We start from the raw sequence: 17007 nt of genomic DNA, 5'->3' as shown, positions 1-17007 counted from the left end.
CTATAGAGATATGAACGTAAATGTACTAAAATGTTAACAGAGGTTGGCTCTGGGTAGACCAGGTGATGGATATTTTTATGTTCTTTTGACCAGTCTGTATTTCTGATTTTTACATAATGCACACATATGTTGTCTATATCAAGAAGAATAAGAGGGGTGCCTGGGTGGCACAGCGGTTAAGCGTCTGCCTTCGGCTCAGGGCGTGATCCTGGCGTTATGGGATCGAGCCCCACATCAGGCTCTTCCGCTATGAGCCTGCTTCTTCCTCTCCCACTCCCCCTGCTTGTGTTCTCTCTCTCGCTGGCTGTCTCTATCTCTGTCGAATAAATAAATAAAATATTAAAAAAAAAAAAAAGAACAAGATAAAATTATAGGGGAAGGGCCAGGCGATCAACCTGGACCGTGCGGAGAGTGAGAACATCACTGCCACCGGCTGCTCCCAAACACAGGTGTACGTGAGGTCAGATGACACACATCCCCTATGTGAGGTCAGATGACACACCCCCCCACAGCATTTTCCCATTTTGTCTTATTCAGCCTTCTTAGTACTCTTCTCTGAGTATTATTATCCCCATTTTGCAGATAAGAAAAGTGAGACTTAGAGACTTAGATCAAATGGCTTAAGAATCACCGAACGGAATCAAGGGCTCAGAGGTTATCTGACACCAGCCCCTTGTCAACAGCACCCCCAGTCCAAATGAGAGTTTACGCTCCAGCTGAAAGGCAGCTCAGTAAAGCAGATAGAGCAGGGATTCTGGAGTCCACAGGCCTTGATGTGAATCCCACCTCGCCTCTGAAATTCAGCCTCTCAACTCCTCACAAGGAATGGTAATCGCTACGCACAGGACTGTTGCCAGAACGAGGCGCCGTCACACAGGTCAATCAGCAAGCACCACACGTGACTCTGGGCAGGGCTTGATAAACGCTCACCCACAGCAACGCCCCCACCTCAGGGCAGCCGAGCCCTGACATGGCTGTCACCATTAGAAAGACTTCCAGATACAGGCCTAACATTGGACTCTGTATAGTCTCCACTGCCCAGCTCTGGCAGAGAAGTCTTTCTTCTCCCAAGGGCCCTCCACCCGTGGAAACTATTCTTCTCCAAAAAGCCCCATTCCTGGGGCACCTGGGTGGCTCAGTCGGTTAAGCGTCTGCCTGTCGCTCAGGTCATGACCGTGAGGTCCTGGGATTGAACCCCACGATGGGCTGTCTGCTCAGTGGGGAGCCTGTGTCTTCCTCTCCCTCTGCCTGCTGTTCCCCCTGCTTGTGCGCTCTCTCTCTCCCCGTCAAATAAATAAATAAAATCTTAAAAACAAAACAAAACAAAAAAACCGACACAAGAGATATAGCAAAATATTAAAAAAAAAAAAAAAAAGCCCCATTCCTTCAGCCCTGACCCACCTGATGTGGTCTGGTCACAAGGCATCTCCAGTCCAGTCCACAGTGACTCTGTCACATAGCAGTCACTGGCTCCTTCCCAACTGTCCCTTCTCCTTCTCCCTACAAGGACCGCCTCCAAGGAGAGAGGGGCATACAGGGCCCTGGGCCTGTTTGATGAGAGGGCTCCTATTCAGAAGAGCTGTGCTATGGACGTCTGTCGTGGACCCTCCCTCTGATTCTCCTGGTGGGACCACCCTTCATCACAGCCTTCATGCCAGACCGAAGCCAGTCCCGGGGCATGATGCTGGCCACTGCAACTAGATCAAGGGTGGGAATGTGATCCACCAGAGCCACTGAGACACAGTGAGGATGTGGCCCAGGTTTCTGAGACAAGAGTCTGGAGCTGCTCCAGCCAGCCACCTGGAGCCCGAAATGGGAACCAGCACGGAATACAGTAAGCTGAGAAATGGGGAGAAAGAATCCATCTTTGAGCCCTGAATCCAGCTGCCATGGAACTCAGACCAGGTGGGGTCTTCTTTCACCTGCAACGGGAAGGGCCCTAACCCAGAGCTTGGCAGAACTTCAAAATGGGTCTTCAGCTCGGCTCGGGACCTCAGCCCTCCATACACGGCTTCCCTCCCACCCCTCACCCCCATTCCGCACACGCCCAGGGCAGGGGCTCTGGCCCCACCACCAGAAAGCCTTGCAGGACAGACCTGGATCTGCACTGTTGCCGCCCTCTCTGTGAATACAACGCATTCGCGTACGGCCTCTGCCAAGCAGCTGATGGGGGCTGGACAGAGCAGGTGACATGGACACTCTGCCACCAGTCCACCCCCTCCTGACTCCAGGGTCCCCAGCAACCGTCACATATCTCTAGTGACACCCTCTCCCGCCAAGCACACAAATGGCCTCACATCCTCTCAGCTGCGCCTCGCCCCCCCCACCCCCACCCCCACCCCCGGCAGCTTCTGCCTCTCTGGGTGAGCCGGCTTGAGAGCTAAGCCCAGGTCACCATGCCTGTGCCTGAAGCTGAGCAAAGGGGGCAACTGGCCCAGAAGACAACCCCTGGCCTGAAGAGGGCGTGCGGGGGGGCTATGTGAGTGTGACCCCCCAGATGCCTTTGGCCCTGGCAGAGCAGGACCAGCCTGCAGCCAGGCCACCACACCCAGGCTCCCGTGGGACCAGCACACTAACACCTCTGAGGATGGAGCCCGCATCAGTGACAGCCTGAGAACCCCCCAATAAACGTGCTTCCACTTTCCTGGGGGAAACTGGGGCTGCTCCTGGGAGCCAGTATTCCAGGGTGGAAAAAGCAGCTTTGAAGCAGAAAAGTAAAGCATCCTTGTAGGAAACGCATCCCTCAAGTCACCGTGTCGGGGTCTGGCCTCTCCTTGACATAGAGGGCTGTTAGCATCAGCCCCTAAGGGAAAGAGCAGATACGCCTTCATTCTCTCTTTTCTGTTTCACAGAGGGAACCCCTGATTAAAGACAGATGCTTCCTCTGTGGTCTACATGCGTGGCAGCCTTTGGGGAGGATGACAGTCCTCAAGTCATAACCACCCACTAGCTGAAGAACTTCCAACTCAACAGCCTTTTTCCATGGCCCCCAGATGCCCAGGACTGGGCAAAGTGTGGCAAACAAACACATGAGCGACACCTGCTAAAAGCCCCTCGTGGATGGACTGCGTCTCTTGTGCTGATGTATCTAAAGTTTGCGCTGGTAGGAGGCCCCCTGAAGACAGCGAGCAATCCCCAGGTGCCTCTTCCAAAAACATTTGTCGGTGAATGTCGTAAGTCTCCTGGTCTAAGAACTGCTTATGCTAAGCTGAAGTCCGTGGGTGTGTGCAGACACTCGGTTTTAAGCTGGCGAGAGCAAGGCTGGGATCCAAACCTTTTGGAGATGGGTTCTCTATTTAAAGACTAGTGCTTATCAGCTTCAGGGAAAAGGCAGCACTTCTGAACAGCTTCCTTTGTGAGCTCCTCTGCCCCTTCGCCCTGCCCACAGCAGAAGGCCGGTGTCTTCCCTGACACTGTGTCCTGAGACAGTGGGCAGTCCAAAGAGAGCCCTAGGGCCAGCTTTACACGAGGAAGGCAAAAGAGGCTGTAACACCTTCAAGGGGACGTCATTATGTAATTCGAATTCTATCCTTCATCGCACCTGCACTTCTGGGAAGAGCGAGAGGTCCATGAACTCTGTAGACTCTAGAAAAGGGGATGTCTTTAGGGATCAGCCCCCCGCCTCTGGGCTCTGGCCGGGAAGGGGAGTCCAACCAAGAGATGGTTTCTCCTCCTTGGCTTGCTCTCCTCTTATCAGCTGGCGTATTTAGCATATTCCTTATGGAGACAGCTGTCTGAGAACTGTGTGAATGGTTCTCGCCTCTTAAAGGACCACTACTTGAGTGGACCCATTCCAATGTGAATGGCCTTTTGTGAAAAAATCATTCATGTGGGCCCAATTCCAAAGCCCTCTAACCTTCGGGGTTAGCCTTGGGCAAGACTGGTGAAATGCAGAGGGAGTGCCTCTCGGGCCCCACCCTCAAGCAAACCTCTCCAACTGCCTCTGGCCACTGGGTGCTGCCCATCCTCCAAAACTGTCCACACCACTTCTTCTCTGGACCTCAGACCTTTGCTTGATCTGCCTCTGAAGATTTCCCTCTCAACGTAGGGTTCTGGGTCCCACTCCTGGGACCACACCCTCTGCCACACCACGCAGATATACTAAGGCAAGTCTCCCGTCTCCCCATAACCGGATGTTACCTGAGGCTCCTGAAGAGGTCTATCCATTTGGAGCCACACCCAAGAACAGAAGTAGCTAAACTTTGCTGATCCACCGGGCACTGTGCTAAGAGCTTTACATGTACTCCTCATTCCCTACAATAACCCTATAATGTAGATACTATTATTATCTCTGTTTTATAGAAGAAAAACCTGAGCCCCAGGGAGGTGAAAGTAACTTGCCCAAGATCTTACAGCTAATAAGTGACAAAGCTAGAGATCAAACCTGGGCAGTCGGGCTCCAAAACCCCAGGCTCTTAACCAATGCATCAAAGGAGCAATTTCAAACCCGGGAGCAAAGGAGGAAGAGAGAAAATGGGAGGCTCCATAGAGCTCCCCATCCCCGTGCCGCCTTCTCCACCTGGGCACCGAGGTCATGCGGTTTGACAGGAAGGTTTCCTACCTCATCCTGGCCTTGCCTCCTGCTTACTGGGTGTCATCAGGCAAGTCTCTTGGCCTCTCTAGCACAGTCTCCCGCAACGGAAAAAGAAACTGTTCGTATAAGGGATGACTGGGAAGGCTCCACTGACCCTTTGCCATCTGTCCTTCTCTGCTTGGTACCGTGCAATCTAGAAAGGAAGCTTAATACCACGCCACTGTTTCCAGTTCGCAATTTCCCTCCTCTTAGGCACCAGAGCCTCAGGTCCTCCACGTCCCCTTTCATTCACCTGAGTGCAGGCTACTTCCTTCTCCCTGCCCCTTCCTACAGGTGCCAGCTGGGTAAGAGACCAAGTTCTACTGGACATGTGTAATCAGAGGCTTACATGAGCCCTCAGTCTCCTTTTTCCCAGGTCCCTGGGGGCTATGGTCCTACAGCAACCTCTCCCCAGTGGGCTGTCAGCAAACCTGATGCATGCTACTTCTGCTCACCCTAGACGTCTCCCTCTCTTCCCCTTTCCATGAGCTGCACCACGCCAGCACGCCAGCTTCAATCACACAGATGAGGACGACACCCTAATGGATGGGGCGAAACAGGAACCTCTGAAAACACAGCTGCCCCCCCCCCAGCTGTGACCAGGCGGACTATTCCAGGACTCCCTCATATTGGAGCCAGTGTGTTTTCGGTCCCTGTAAGACAACGGGGTACATACCAAGGCTGTTTATAAAGGCCGTGTCTGGGAAGGCAAGCCACTTCCAGCTCCCACTGGCCTATCTGCAGAAAGTCACCCCATGTCCAGCAGCTCCAAGTCCCAAAATAGACAGTGGCCATGTGTCCACATTCCCTAGCCTTCCCATTTGTGGAAAGAACATCTGTGGCCACAACAAGTGTGGAAAGAACACGTGGCGTCCTGGAGATTTCATTTGCTACCTCAATCCGTACTCCCGAGCAAAATGTCTCCTCACTTGATTATCAACCAGTACTACCAGAAGCTGAAGAGTTTCTCCATCTCCTCTGTTTCTTCTCTCTGTCTGCTTAGGTTTAAGAGATGGAAGGAAGGAGTTGGGGGGATCGTGGGGGGCATTGAGATCTACTTCGGAAGTCCCTGATCATGGAAATGAACAACGTTTCAGAAAGAGACCCACGCCAGGCTCTGCTGTGGTGTGATGTCAGCATGCTCTCAGAGGTATTGCCCATAATCGGCAGAGAAAGACTCTGAATCATCGAAATATGCCCAATATGTCACCTACAAAGAAAATGCATCTCACCATGCAGGGCTAGGAGCAAAGGCGCCCAGATCACCTGAATGACATGACAGGCCTCTCAGTAAAAATGTAAGCAAGGGAACTTGTACAAATTTCACTCAATAACTGAGCACTGATTACGTGCCAAGTCCTGTGCCGAGTTCTGAGGATGGCAAACACACAAAACAAACAATTCCTCCTTTAGAGGAACTCCTGGACCGCCAGGGGCATCTGATACCAGGACAGCCGATTCTGGTAGGATTTTCATGTCACCTACTAATCTACAGAGCAAAGACAGCAGTGAATATGGCTAACTCTGAACAGGTGAGTCCCAGAGGCCATCAGAGAAGACAGGACATGTGAGCTGGAGGCATAGAATTTACGGGAAGAAATCTGGGCAAGGAGCAGGAATTAAGGTGGAGGAACAAGGAAGGTGAGGCTGCCAAGTGGGGTCTATGTGCAAATCAAGAGTGTCCTCTAGTGATGTGAATGTTTTCTACATGAGGAAACCTCACCTGGCCCAAGCGTGCTCTGATCCACATGCCATTAGAGCAGAATGGTTAAGTACATGGCTTCATACTGAGGCCCCTTCTGTCTCTCACTAGGTGAGCGTGGGCTCTGGCTCAACCACTTCCTGGCTTTGGGACCCTGGGCAGCTTATCTAGCCTCCCTGTGCCTCAGTTTGCTCATCTGTAAAATGGAAAAAATAATAGAGGCCACCTCATAGGGTGGTGGTGAAGACTGGCTGAGATACCCAAATAAAGGGCACATTGTGGGCATTCCAGTCACCTCGCCCAGTCTCATTTCCTTTGACTGTAAATTGCAGGTTTGGAGGATTTAAGAGACAGCAGAGCCTTAACTGGTAACTGAATGATGTTGGCTATGGATTCCCAATAAGCCGAGGCTAACGTGAGCTGACCTGGGGAAAAGCTCGCAGCTGTGGCTGGAAGAGCAGATGTGGGAGTGCAGTGATTCTTCCGGGCTCTGGCTGAAAGCTCTGGTCCTGTCAGACCTCCGGAGCCCGTGGAAAAGTTCAGCTGACCCGTTAAAGGCCAGCTCCACCACCTCCAGCAGCGTGCAGTTGCCAGGGGAGAGGTGCGCGCTGGGCGCTCAGCCCGGGGGGCCTCGGGGGACAGCCCTTCCTTTCTTCCCGAAGAAGCCAGAAAGCCAAATTTTTAACTGGATGGTCCCAATCTGGAAATGTCAGCAACTAACTGAAAAGTGCTGGCAACGCTGAGCTGACGACACCAGCCCCGTGTCAGGCACCTGCAGGCTCGCGGTTCACAACGGAGAGAAGAGAACATACGCTAGCTTTCATGGAGTACTTGTCCACAGTCTCTCCTGAAACCTTCTCAAGGACCTTGAAGAAGAAAGAACCACCAAAGAGTGCTGCTACACAGAGTTAGGACCAAGAGCCTCTTGAACTGGCTTGTCTTCGGGCATCTCCACAAATTAAAGGGACAATTTTTCAGTTACTCTAAGTCACTTCCTGTGCTGCCCCCACGGAACACTTAACTTTTACACAAATGTTTAGATCGTGGTCGCTGTGCACCAGGCATTTGATACGTCTGATCTCCTATAATCTTCACGATAACCCAAGGAGAGCTGGAGAGAGGGGGAAACCGAGGCGCAGAGCCAGTACGCGACGGCGGTGGGAGCTGGACTGGCAGACGGCTGGGCGCTGCTGCTCAGAACAACCACTCCACTGCCTCTCACCTGGCCGGCGCCGGCTCGGGGCTGGGGCCTCCTGGGCTGCGGGCCACTTCCTCTGGCAAAAGCGATCCTTCCCTCTCCTGTACGTGTGTGCTGCTGTGTGTGCCCACGGAAGCCAGCCAGGGCCAGGTCTCCCAGGAGCCAGCCAGCGTGTCCCACGAGCCAAGAGCCCGAGCACCATGGCTAGGGGCCCACTGCTAACCACGTATGATGCAGGCCTAGACCCAGTGACATCTCCTATCCTCCTTGCAGGAGGCTGAGCGGGCCGTGCCCTCTGAAGATGGCCTGCCATCACCAGCCCGTCTTAGAGCGGATACGAGGGCCTGAGCTCTTGCTGCGAAGCAGGCCCCAGAGCCATCCCCCATCCTCAACTAGCAAAACACCCCTGACGACAACCCACTGGGCCCCGGGTGACCGGAAACTGCCCGATGAAGGTTTGCTGTCCTTGCAGGATATCATTTCTGGCCCCAAATCACACACAAACTCCCATAAGCCCAAGGCATGTGAGGTGACAGAGCAGGCACCACGAAGAAGGGGGCAGCTGCGTGGCACACACCCCAGGACCCCCTCCAACAGCCTCACAAGATGGTGCCCGCTAAAGGGCCAGAGTGCCCGGTCAAGAGTGACAGCGTCTTTCCCCGGCCCGCAGGGATGTTTAAAAGATGAATTAGATGAACCTGGTAGTACTTGAGGTTCCCCAGGGAGCTGGTGGAATATGTCACCCCTGATACAAAGCTCTTAAGTGTGCCTCAGGCTGGGTCTTTGTTCACCATTGCGCAGGACAACCCAGTTAAGATGGCTGACAGCACACTGGTGACCAGGGCCCTGGCCTCCGTGCTGGCCACCGTCAGTCACAATGCATGGTTTGGACAGTAGGTGGCAGGAGGGAGAGGAGCTGCTTCTAATGCTCCTGTTCTTACTGTGGCCTTTCATATTCAAAGTGTCCCTCCTCCTCCTGGCCCTGTGCCCCGGTATGACCTCTCTTATCTCTAAAAAGCTGTTAGCCGTGCCCGACTTTTACCATCTGCTGCCTTGTTTGAGGCTGATATTTTAAAATATTATTTGATAAGCATTTAGTATGCACCAGGTACTGTGGTCACTGCTTTACATACGTTATTTGACTGAATCCTTAGACTAAATCTATGACGTGAATGTGGTTATACCCATTTCACAGACTAGGAAGTGGCAGCTTGGAAAGGTCAAACGATGTGCGTGTCCTGCATCTGTCATTTTCCCTTCCATGGGACTGCATTCTCTCACATGGGATTACAAGCTCCTTCTTCGCAACCAGGCTGACATTTACACTTCCTTCCAGCCCCAGAGTCCATAGGCACACAGCTAAACCCTGGATGACTGACTGTTACAGTGACTGCCATATGCAGGGACCAATCAGCCTTAATTCAATTAGCCCAGAGGCGGCATTAATTAATAAAACTGGTCAGCCACGTGGCCAAGTGGCCAAGTAGCCATATGACAAGATTCCTGGCATGTGCTGGGCCATATCTTAATTACCAAAAAAAAAAATCCCTGCTTTCATTGCATATTAGTTATCAGGACCCTTTACTGACACGTTTGGCCCTCGTTTATTTCATGGGTAACTGAAGAACTGAGGGTCAGAGGGAACAGTGTGTGGCAGGGCCCACACCATGTGGAGGCACTGGCCCAGGGCACAGGGTCGGCCTGTGGGCTCCACGCAGCGTGGCCCTGGGGGACAGCCTCCCGGGCAGGAAAGCGCGGGCTCACCTTTGGTGGCGTAGGCTTCCGCAATCATGCGCAGCCTGTAGGGAGGGACGGCTGTCAGCGGCAGGTCATCGAGGCCCACCCGGGCATAGATGTTGAGAGCCTCCTTATAATCTCCTTCAACATAATTCAACTTGGCCATGATCAGATTGGATTCTTGTAGGAACTCTGACTAGAAGGAAAAGGAGAGAGAAAAACATTTTCCTACGATGCTATGAGTAATGCTCCCTCGGGGGCCCGCCACCTGCTGCCACCACACCTTGGGGCTCTCCACACAAGAATGCACACACCAATGTTCACAGCGGTACTGTTCGCCATGGCCCTGGGAGTAGCAACAACCCAAATGCCCATCGACTAATGAATGGGTAAGGCAAACGTGGTCTGGCCTCACAGTGGAATATTACCCAGCCACAATGAGGAAGGAAACACTGCCCCACGCTTCAACAGGGATGGACCTCAGAAATATTATGGCAGGTGGAAAAGCCAATCACAAAAGGCTACATGTTGTATGCTTCCATGTATAGGAAATGGTCTGAGTGGTCAAATCTATAAAGGCAGAAAGTAGATCAGTGTGTTTGCCTAGGCTGGAGGATGGGAGGCTGGCAGGTGACTGCTAATGGGTAAGGGTTTATTTTGGGGGTGATGAAAATGTTCTAAAATAGGGTAATGATTGCACGAGTCTGAAACCACTGAATTGTACATTCTAAATGGGTAAATTGTATGGCATATGAACTCTACTTCAAGAAAGCTGCTATGAAACAAAACAAAACAGAACCCTGAGGCTCCCCACAGGCCCGCGTGCTTGGCTGTGCTGGGCCAAGAACGGAAGGGATGATTTATGAACAAAACATACAAGCACCTGTCTCAAAAAAGGGCATCCTGGTGCGCCCTGTCGGCTGCACTGGGGGTGTGCCACAAGACTGTAACCCAAATAACCCAAAGAGAGAGGTTTTCTAAATTGGTGCAACACCCAGGACTTGCTTTCTTTCTAGGGGTGAACTTTTCCCACTGAGCCATTCCTGCTCGGTAAGGTGACTGAGCCCTGGTCCCCCCCACAGAGGCTGCAAGCTCTAGCCATCCTCTGATGGGTCCTCATTCCTCTCCAGGCAGGAGAGGTTGGCTTTCCCAGTCCACACCCACCAGCCTCATCCTCTGCCCTTCTCCCCGGTCAGCACTCAGCAGCAGGAAAAGAGGAGACAGCCCAGCCTGCTATATAAGGAAACAGATTTATCACCCTCTCACAGGCCTGTTCCTTGGAACCCAAGCTATGCAAGGCTAGATTTTCCCGCTTACAGAAGCACGCCAGGAAGCTGCACTGTTCTGTACCCTGGAACAGTGATAGGGTGGGCAATGTGCAGGTAACTAGCCAGAGCACGGCAAAGCAGCTGTCTGCCGGGATTGTCAGCTTCCAGGCATTTCTTTCTTGCTTTTTTTTTTTTTCTTTATTTGAGTATAGCTGACACACAATGTCACATACTCTTCAGGTGTATGACATAGCGGACAACTCCGTACGCTATGTTGTGCTCACCGCAAGCGTAGCTACCATCCGTCACCACACAAAGCTGTTAAGACACCATTGACTATATTCCCTATGCTGCGCCTTTTATCCCCAGGACTTATTCATCCCGTAACTGCATCTCCTGCTCCCCTTCACCTACTGTGCCCACCACCAACCCCCCACCCCGGCAACCATCAGTTTGTACTCTGTATTTATGGGTCTGTTTCTGTTTTTTGTTTGTCTGTTTACTCATTTGTCTTACTTTTTAGATTCCACATATAAGTGAAATCATAAAGTATTTCTTGAAAGGGAGACGGGGCAACAGGCAAAACGGGCAAAGGAAACGAAGGGAGGAAAAGGGCTTTTTTTTTAATTAAATTTTATTATTATTATTTTTTAAGTAGGCTCCATGCCCAACCTGGGGCTTGAACTCATCACCCTACGATTAAGAATGGCAGGCTCTACTGACTAAGCCAGCCAGGCACCCGGAAAGGAACAAAAAAAGGGGGGGTTTGCATGGCCCCAAAGAGAAAGAGAGAGAGAGAGACCAATGCAAGAAATTAGAATTATATTTGCAAACAGAGAAATCAAAGCAGACTTAAGAAAAGAGAAAAAGAGCTATGAAAAAAAGACCCACCACAGAGGTTCTCCACCCAAAGAAAAGGCTTCCTGGCATACAAGGCTGCGTCTTCCTTCCTACCTTAAGCCCTCCAGCCCTGGGACCACTGGCTTAAAAGCAAACGGAAGGGGGAGGGGAGCAGAAGTTAGTGTTTACCAGGCACAGAGCTTGTCTGGGATGGACGGTGGTGGCCGCACGACGGTGTGGATCTATCTAATGCCACTGAACTGTACACTTAAAGATGGTTGTGATGGCAAAGCTTGTGTTAGATAATATCTCACCAAAAGAAAAAGATTTTTAAATTCAACATGAAAAAAATTTTTAAGTTTTTTTTTTTTTTTTTTTTTTTAAGATAAGTAAACTACAAGGCCAAATGGAAAAAATGCAGGAGTCTGAACAAAATTCCAAAGTGCAAAGGCACAGTTTGGACGCACTGGGAGAGCCTTGCTGAGGCACTTTAGTCGGCAACACCACACGGAGGCTGCCCGCTGCAGGGGAAGGGAGACCCGCCCCGGCACAGTGCTTGTGCTGCCCTGCCCATGAGAAACACGGTTTTCTTGACTTGACTCAGAAGCAGGTCTCCTGACTCCCAGGCCAGGTTCCCTCTGCCCCACCACACTGCTACCTTGCTCTGGTCCTTCCTGTCTCAATCCACATGTGTTTTGTGGGCACGCTGTCTGCACTGGGCTTGCGCAAGCGCCCCACCGGAGGTGCGCTGATTTAAGGTCAAGAAGAGAACGAGTTTCATGGTAGCCAGTTATTGGGGCGACACTCCCGTGCAAAAGCTGGGCGACTTTGGAATATTCTTTATAGGGTAGAGGAAGCTAAAAAAATGGCCACAGGAGAAAAAGCTCTCTAGGTAGAACCAATAAAATCGCAGTTGCTTCCACATCTGAGCCTCAAGACCACCCTGAGCTAACTACACTTACGGATGAGAAACGTGAAGCTCAGAGAGGGTAAGTAGCTTTGCCGAACCACACAGCTTATAAATCTAGAACTGGAACACAAACTCAGGAATTCTAACTTGAAATTCCATGTTCTTACTACTACACTGGGTGGAAAAGCAAAGCCCCTCAGTACCTGGTAAACCAGAAGGATAATTTTTCACAATGAAACTAGGGATCTGGAAGGGGGTAAGAAACTAGCAGATATCAGGCCTGGAGCATGATCCTCAACCTTTCTCCCCTAGCACACAGCCACCCCTTGTGCCTCTTGAAGGGATGCTTGAGTATGACAGCTGTCACTGGGAAGCACAGCCCACGAGTCCACTGTCCCTCTACCCGTTCTCACTGATAAAGACCGACGAGTGTCACGAACTGACTCTGAAGAGAAGTGTGGCATGGCCCTTTGAAAGAAACAGGGAAAGAGAGAACATGTGTTTTTAAAGGTCCAAAAGCACACCAAGTGCTTAGTAAACTGACCTTCCTATACTCAAGTGATGCACAGGGCGCCTGGGCGGTTCAGTCAGTTAAGCGTCTGACTCTTGATTTCAGCTGAGGTCATGATCTCGGGGTCGTGGGATCGAGCCCTGCGTCAGGCTCTGTGCTCAGTATGGAGTCTGCTTGTCCCTCTCCCTCTCCTTCTGCTCCTCCCTCCACCCCTGCTCACTCTTTCTATCTGTAAAATAAATAAATAAAATCTTTAAAAAAATAAAATTGAAAAAATTAACTGATGCTCTCAAGCCAGCCTGAGGAGCCTGGAGCTGTGTCCAGTGGAGACAAAGGCCTTTTAAAAGGGAGGCTTTCTGCCAGCATTTCCAGAAGCCTGCAGCCGCGTAACTGACAAACACTAACACTCACTTACACAGATATTGCCCAGGCCTCCAAATGCTCCAGGGCCAAGGAGGTGACCAGAGGACAAGGAGGAAGGACAGGAAGGAGGAAGGAATGAAACCTCACAGGCTTGGAATATCTAGGAGCTGGGAGGGTCCAAGCTCACCCCTCCAACAGCCCACCGTATTCAAACTGACAGAAACTAAGCCCCAGAGAGGGAAGTGGCCTCCTTGGGGTCACACAGCAATTTGGGAAAAGGCACAAGCTTCCAAAACAGATACAGAAGGTAAAGCTAAGCAAAACATGGCTTCACTAGGGAGGGAACGTACACAAACGTGAGAGTAAAGTCCAAAGGAGTAGCCCTGGAGGGCTCTGAGGTGGGAGGGGGGGGTCATCAAGGTTAAAGGCAAAGAGATACAACTGAACAACAAAAAGCCCAACCCAAATAAAATATGGGCAAAGCACTTAAATAGCTATTTCTCCGAAGAAGACAGACAAATGGCCAATAAGCACACAAACAGGTGCTCAACATCCCTGATCATCAGGGGGATGCAAATCAAAACCGCAATGAGATACCACCTCAAAACCGTTAGGATGGCTACCACCCCAAACCAAAACAATACCCCAAACAGAAAATAAAAAATGCTGGCAAGGATGTGGTGAAATTGGAACTCAGTGTTGATGAGAATGTAAAACGGTGCAGCTGCTATGGAAAATAGTACAGAGGTTCCTTAAAAAATCAAACATAGAATTACCATATGATTCAGCAATTCCACTTTTGGGTATATGCCCAAAAGAACTGAAAGCAAGATCTGGAAGAGATATTTTGAACCCACATTCATTGCAGCATTATTCGGGGCGCCTGGGTGGCTCAGTCAGTTAAGTATCCAACTCTTGATTTCGGCTCAGGGCATGATCTCAGAGTTGTGAGTTCAAGCCCCACGTCAGGCTCTGTGCTGGGCATGGAGACTGCTTAAGATTCTCTCTCCGCCTCTCCCTCTGCCTTTCCTCTCTCTCTCCCTCCCTCTCTCCCCACCTCTCTAAAAAAAAAAAACAAACAAACAAAAAAAAAAAACGTCTGTATTATAACAACATTATTCCAAGTACCAAAAGGCAGAAGCAGCCTCAGCGGCCACTGACGGATGAATAAACAAAATGCAGTATAAACTTAGAGTGGGTATTACCCAGCCTAAAAAAGGAAGGGAATTCTCACACATGCTACAACATGGATGAACCCTGAGGACATCATGTTAATGAAATAAGCCAGTCATAAAAGACAAATACTCTACAATTCCGCTTATGTGCGGGATCTGGAGCAGCCAGAATGACAGAAACAGAAAATCTAGGGGTTGCCGGGAGCGGGGGCGCGGGGGGATGGAGAGTTGGAGGCTCATGCATAGACAGTTTCTGTCTGGGATGATAGAAAAGTTCTGGAGACGAGATAATGGTGGGGGTTGCACAACAGCAGGACCGCAGCTGAAGAAGCTGATGGGCCTGGGGCTGGGTGCAGTCAGCTACCTGGAGGAGCGTGACCTCAGAAGAGCAGGAAGAGCCAGCCCTCAGGGCGGGGAAGAGCTCAAGCCCAGTAAGTAAGCTAATGGGTGTGGGGGGAGGCGAGGCAGGGGGAGCGAAACTGAGAGGAAAGGAGATTCAAAGGAAGCAATTTGTGGTGAGAGGGAAAGCTGAGTCTAGAGACGGGAAGACAGGGCAGGGGAGGAGCAGAAGGGTAGTGCTTAAGGTCTCCTGGGCCACGAGGGTTAGGGCTGTTGGCTCAGGCGGAGGACCGATCTGGTCCCGGCTGCCTCCCACACCAAAGCACCAGGCCTGCGCTCGCCAGGAGGAGCCCCACACAGTTCTGGGCCGCAGGCGCCTGGGGACATTCAGGAGCTGCATATTTCAGGCAGGAATTGTGAGGTAAATGGCACTCCTGGGCCAAGGTGTCAGGTTGAGCTCTGGGCCACATACAACACTTGGAGAAGATTCTTCAGAATATCTTGTCACTGAAGACTCACCAGAGAGACCCTAGTGAGCTGGAAGCCCCCATAAGGTAGTCAGCTGGCTGAGGGGCCAACACACCGATCACACGGTGAGTGGGCCTGCTTCTAGAAGCCGCACCGTGGCAGCGTGCCCGTGCGCTCCGAACACTACCTGGTCCCATTGCAAGCCATCCTTCCCCACGGCTCACTGCCTGGAGGAGGTGGGACAAGCATCACCCACTGCCCCCCTCGGCTCAGAGACCCTCAGTACCTTTAGGTTCCCTCGGTCCAGGGCGGCGGTCAGATGCTTGCGGACCTCGGTCAGCTGGGGCCTGGGGCCTCGGGGACTGGCCCCCTGCCGCAGGGGGTGTTCCTTCAGGGACTGCTCTAGCTTCGACTCCCCGAGGAGGAGCTCTGCCATGTCATCTGCAAAGAACAAAGTGAGAGGCTCAATGGGAGCCTGGAACGGTCTGTGTGCTGGGAAGCCCCCTGGGGACCTCGAGACCACCACACCCTTGCTCCGTGCCCCCAGCAAGGCCCTTCTGGAACTTCACAGCCTTCGATGGAGTCCAAATGGGCACGAACTTAGGTGAATTCTGATCATTAATAATGTTCCAGAGTTTGTAGGCAGACAGGTGGTAACGCATTTATTGAGTCTAGAAAGACTAGATATATATTAACATGGAGAGAGCGCGGGTTCAGTGGAAAAACACAGCTGTCTTATGCTATTTTTCAGCATGATCTGTATAAACGAATACTGTGTATTTTCCAAGACTGACGCAGTGAAATCTCCTAGCTCTTTTGTGTTCTGCGGTCTTACGCATGGATGTGAGCTGGCACTTTGTCTCGTACAGATTCTTAAAACGAGTTTGTGTCAAAATGACCTGAAGGCATGCAGTCCGTTTCTGCCTAGAAGTCGGAGCTATACAGACACTGACAACTAGCAACGTCTAGATGAAGGTTTTACTCCTAAGAGCACACTACTTACAGTTACGATTTCGCTACGGTGCATGTTGGCTTGTTAATTAGAATGAAGAGCTCACTCCAGAAGTAGCTCTTGGGAACCCTCACATCTAGATGTTCTGAATAAACCCAGAACAATTCATACACCAGCCTGAGCACAACCTATTTCTTCTGTGATGGGACGGGACCTAATTGTATTAAAATATAAGCACAGCGTAAAAGGTCTGGAAGGATATACCTCAAATCCGTGATTGTAGCTACCACTGGGTTGCAGAGTGGGGAGGACCTCAACTGGAGGTAGGGGCCAAAATGGACTTTAGTTTTATCTTGAACCTTCCAGTCCCAGAAAGGAGAACAGATTTGCCTATTATTTAGGTAATCTAAAATTAACTCAAGAGAAAGTCACGGAGCACGCACTGAGATTCTGAGCGGTAGGTCCCCTGAAGGCAGTGAGCTATAAGGAGAGCCTTCTCAGTCCTCTGGCCAGTGACCCAAATCTGCTAAATCTGAAGTTCTCAGCACTGCCTCTGCGTACCAGGAAGCCTGAAACAGTTTCTTAGAGATGAGACCTAGGGTCCTGGCATGGGCCAAGCCACAGCAGACCCGGGCTGAGTTAAATTACAGAACTCAAGAATTCTCTACATTGTCCAAGAAGGAAAAGCAAATTGCCTACAAGATGAGGGGAACGCCAGGCAGGACCCACAGCAGCGTCCTAGAGCAGAAGACAGTGCAGCGATATCTGCAGAGGGCACGGGGACACACAACGTTAGCCAAGGGGCCTGGGGCTGCCCGCAACACCGGTCGGGTGAGAGAGCAGCAAGCAGCCTCCTCCCAGAAGCATGAGCCCTTCGTGAGAATGAAATGCAGCTAATAAAGAAATCCAGGGCTCAGGGATGAAGGATGTGTGGGCAAAGGCCTGACAGTGAGGATCAGAACATTTACATA

At 51.2% G+C, this 17007-nt stretch overlaps 1 protein-coding gene across 9 annotated transcripts in view; it reads right to left on the bottom strand.

The window, feature by feature from the left end:
• Positions 1-17007, bottom strand: part of TTC7B (tetratricopeptide repeat domain 7B) — a 249895-nt gene that overhangs the window by 211801 nt on the left and 21087 nt on the right. For 8 of the 9 annotated variants that reach the window (XM_026515458.3, XM_057318629.1, XM_057318630.1 and 5 more), the window contains exons 2-3: positions 15371-15525; positions 9238-9406 (exon numbers count right to left, since the gene is read on the bottom strand). In XM_026515458.3, coding sequence (XP_026371243.3) covers positions 9238-9406; positions 15371-15525 — 324 coding nt within the window. Of the gene's footprint in view, positions 1-9237; positions 9407-15370; positions 15526-17007 lie in introns of those variants that run through there. The other variant, XM_057318633.1, reaches the window with a different exon arrangement.

Source organism: Ursus arctos, unplaced genomic scaffold (assembly GCF_023065955.2).
Source record: "Ursus arctos isolate Adak ecotype North America unplaced genomic scaffold, UrsArc2.0 scaffold_25, whole genome shotgun sequence".
Taxonomy (NCBI): Eukaryota; Metazoa; Chordata; class Mammalia; order Carnivora; family Ursidae; genus Ursus; species Ursus arctos.
The sequence above is the reverse complement of the archived record's forward strand: the minus strand, read 5'-3'. Positions and strand labels throughout refer to the sequence as shown.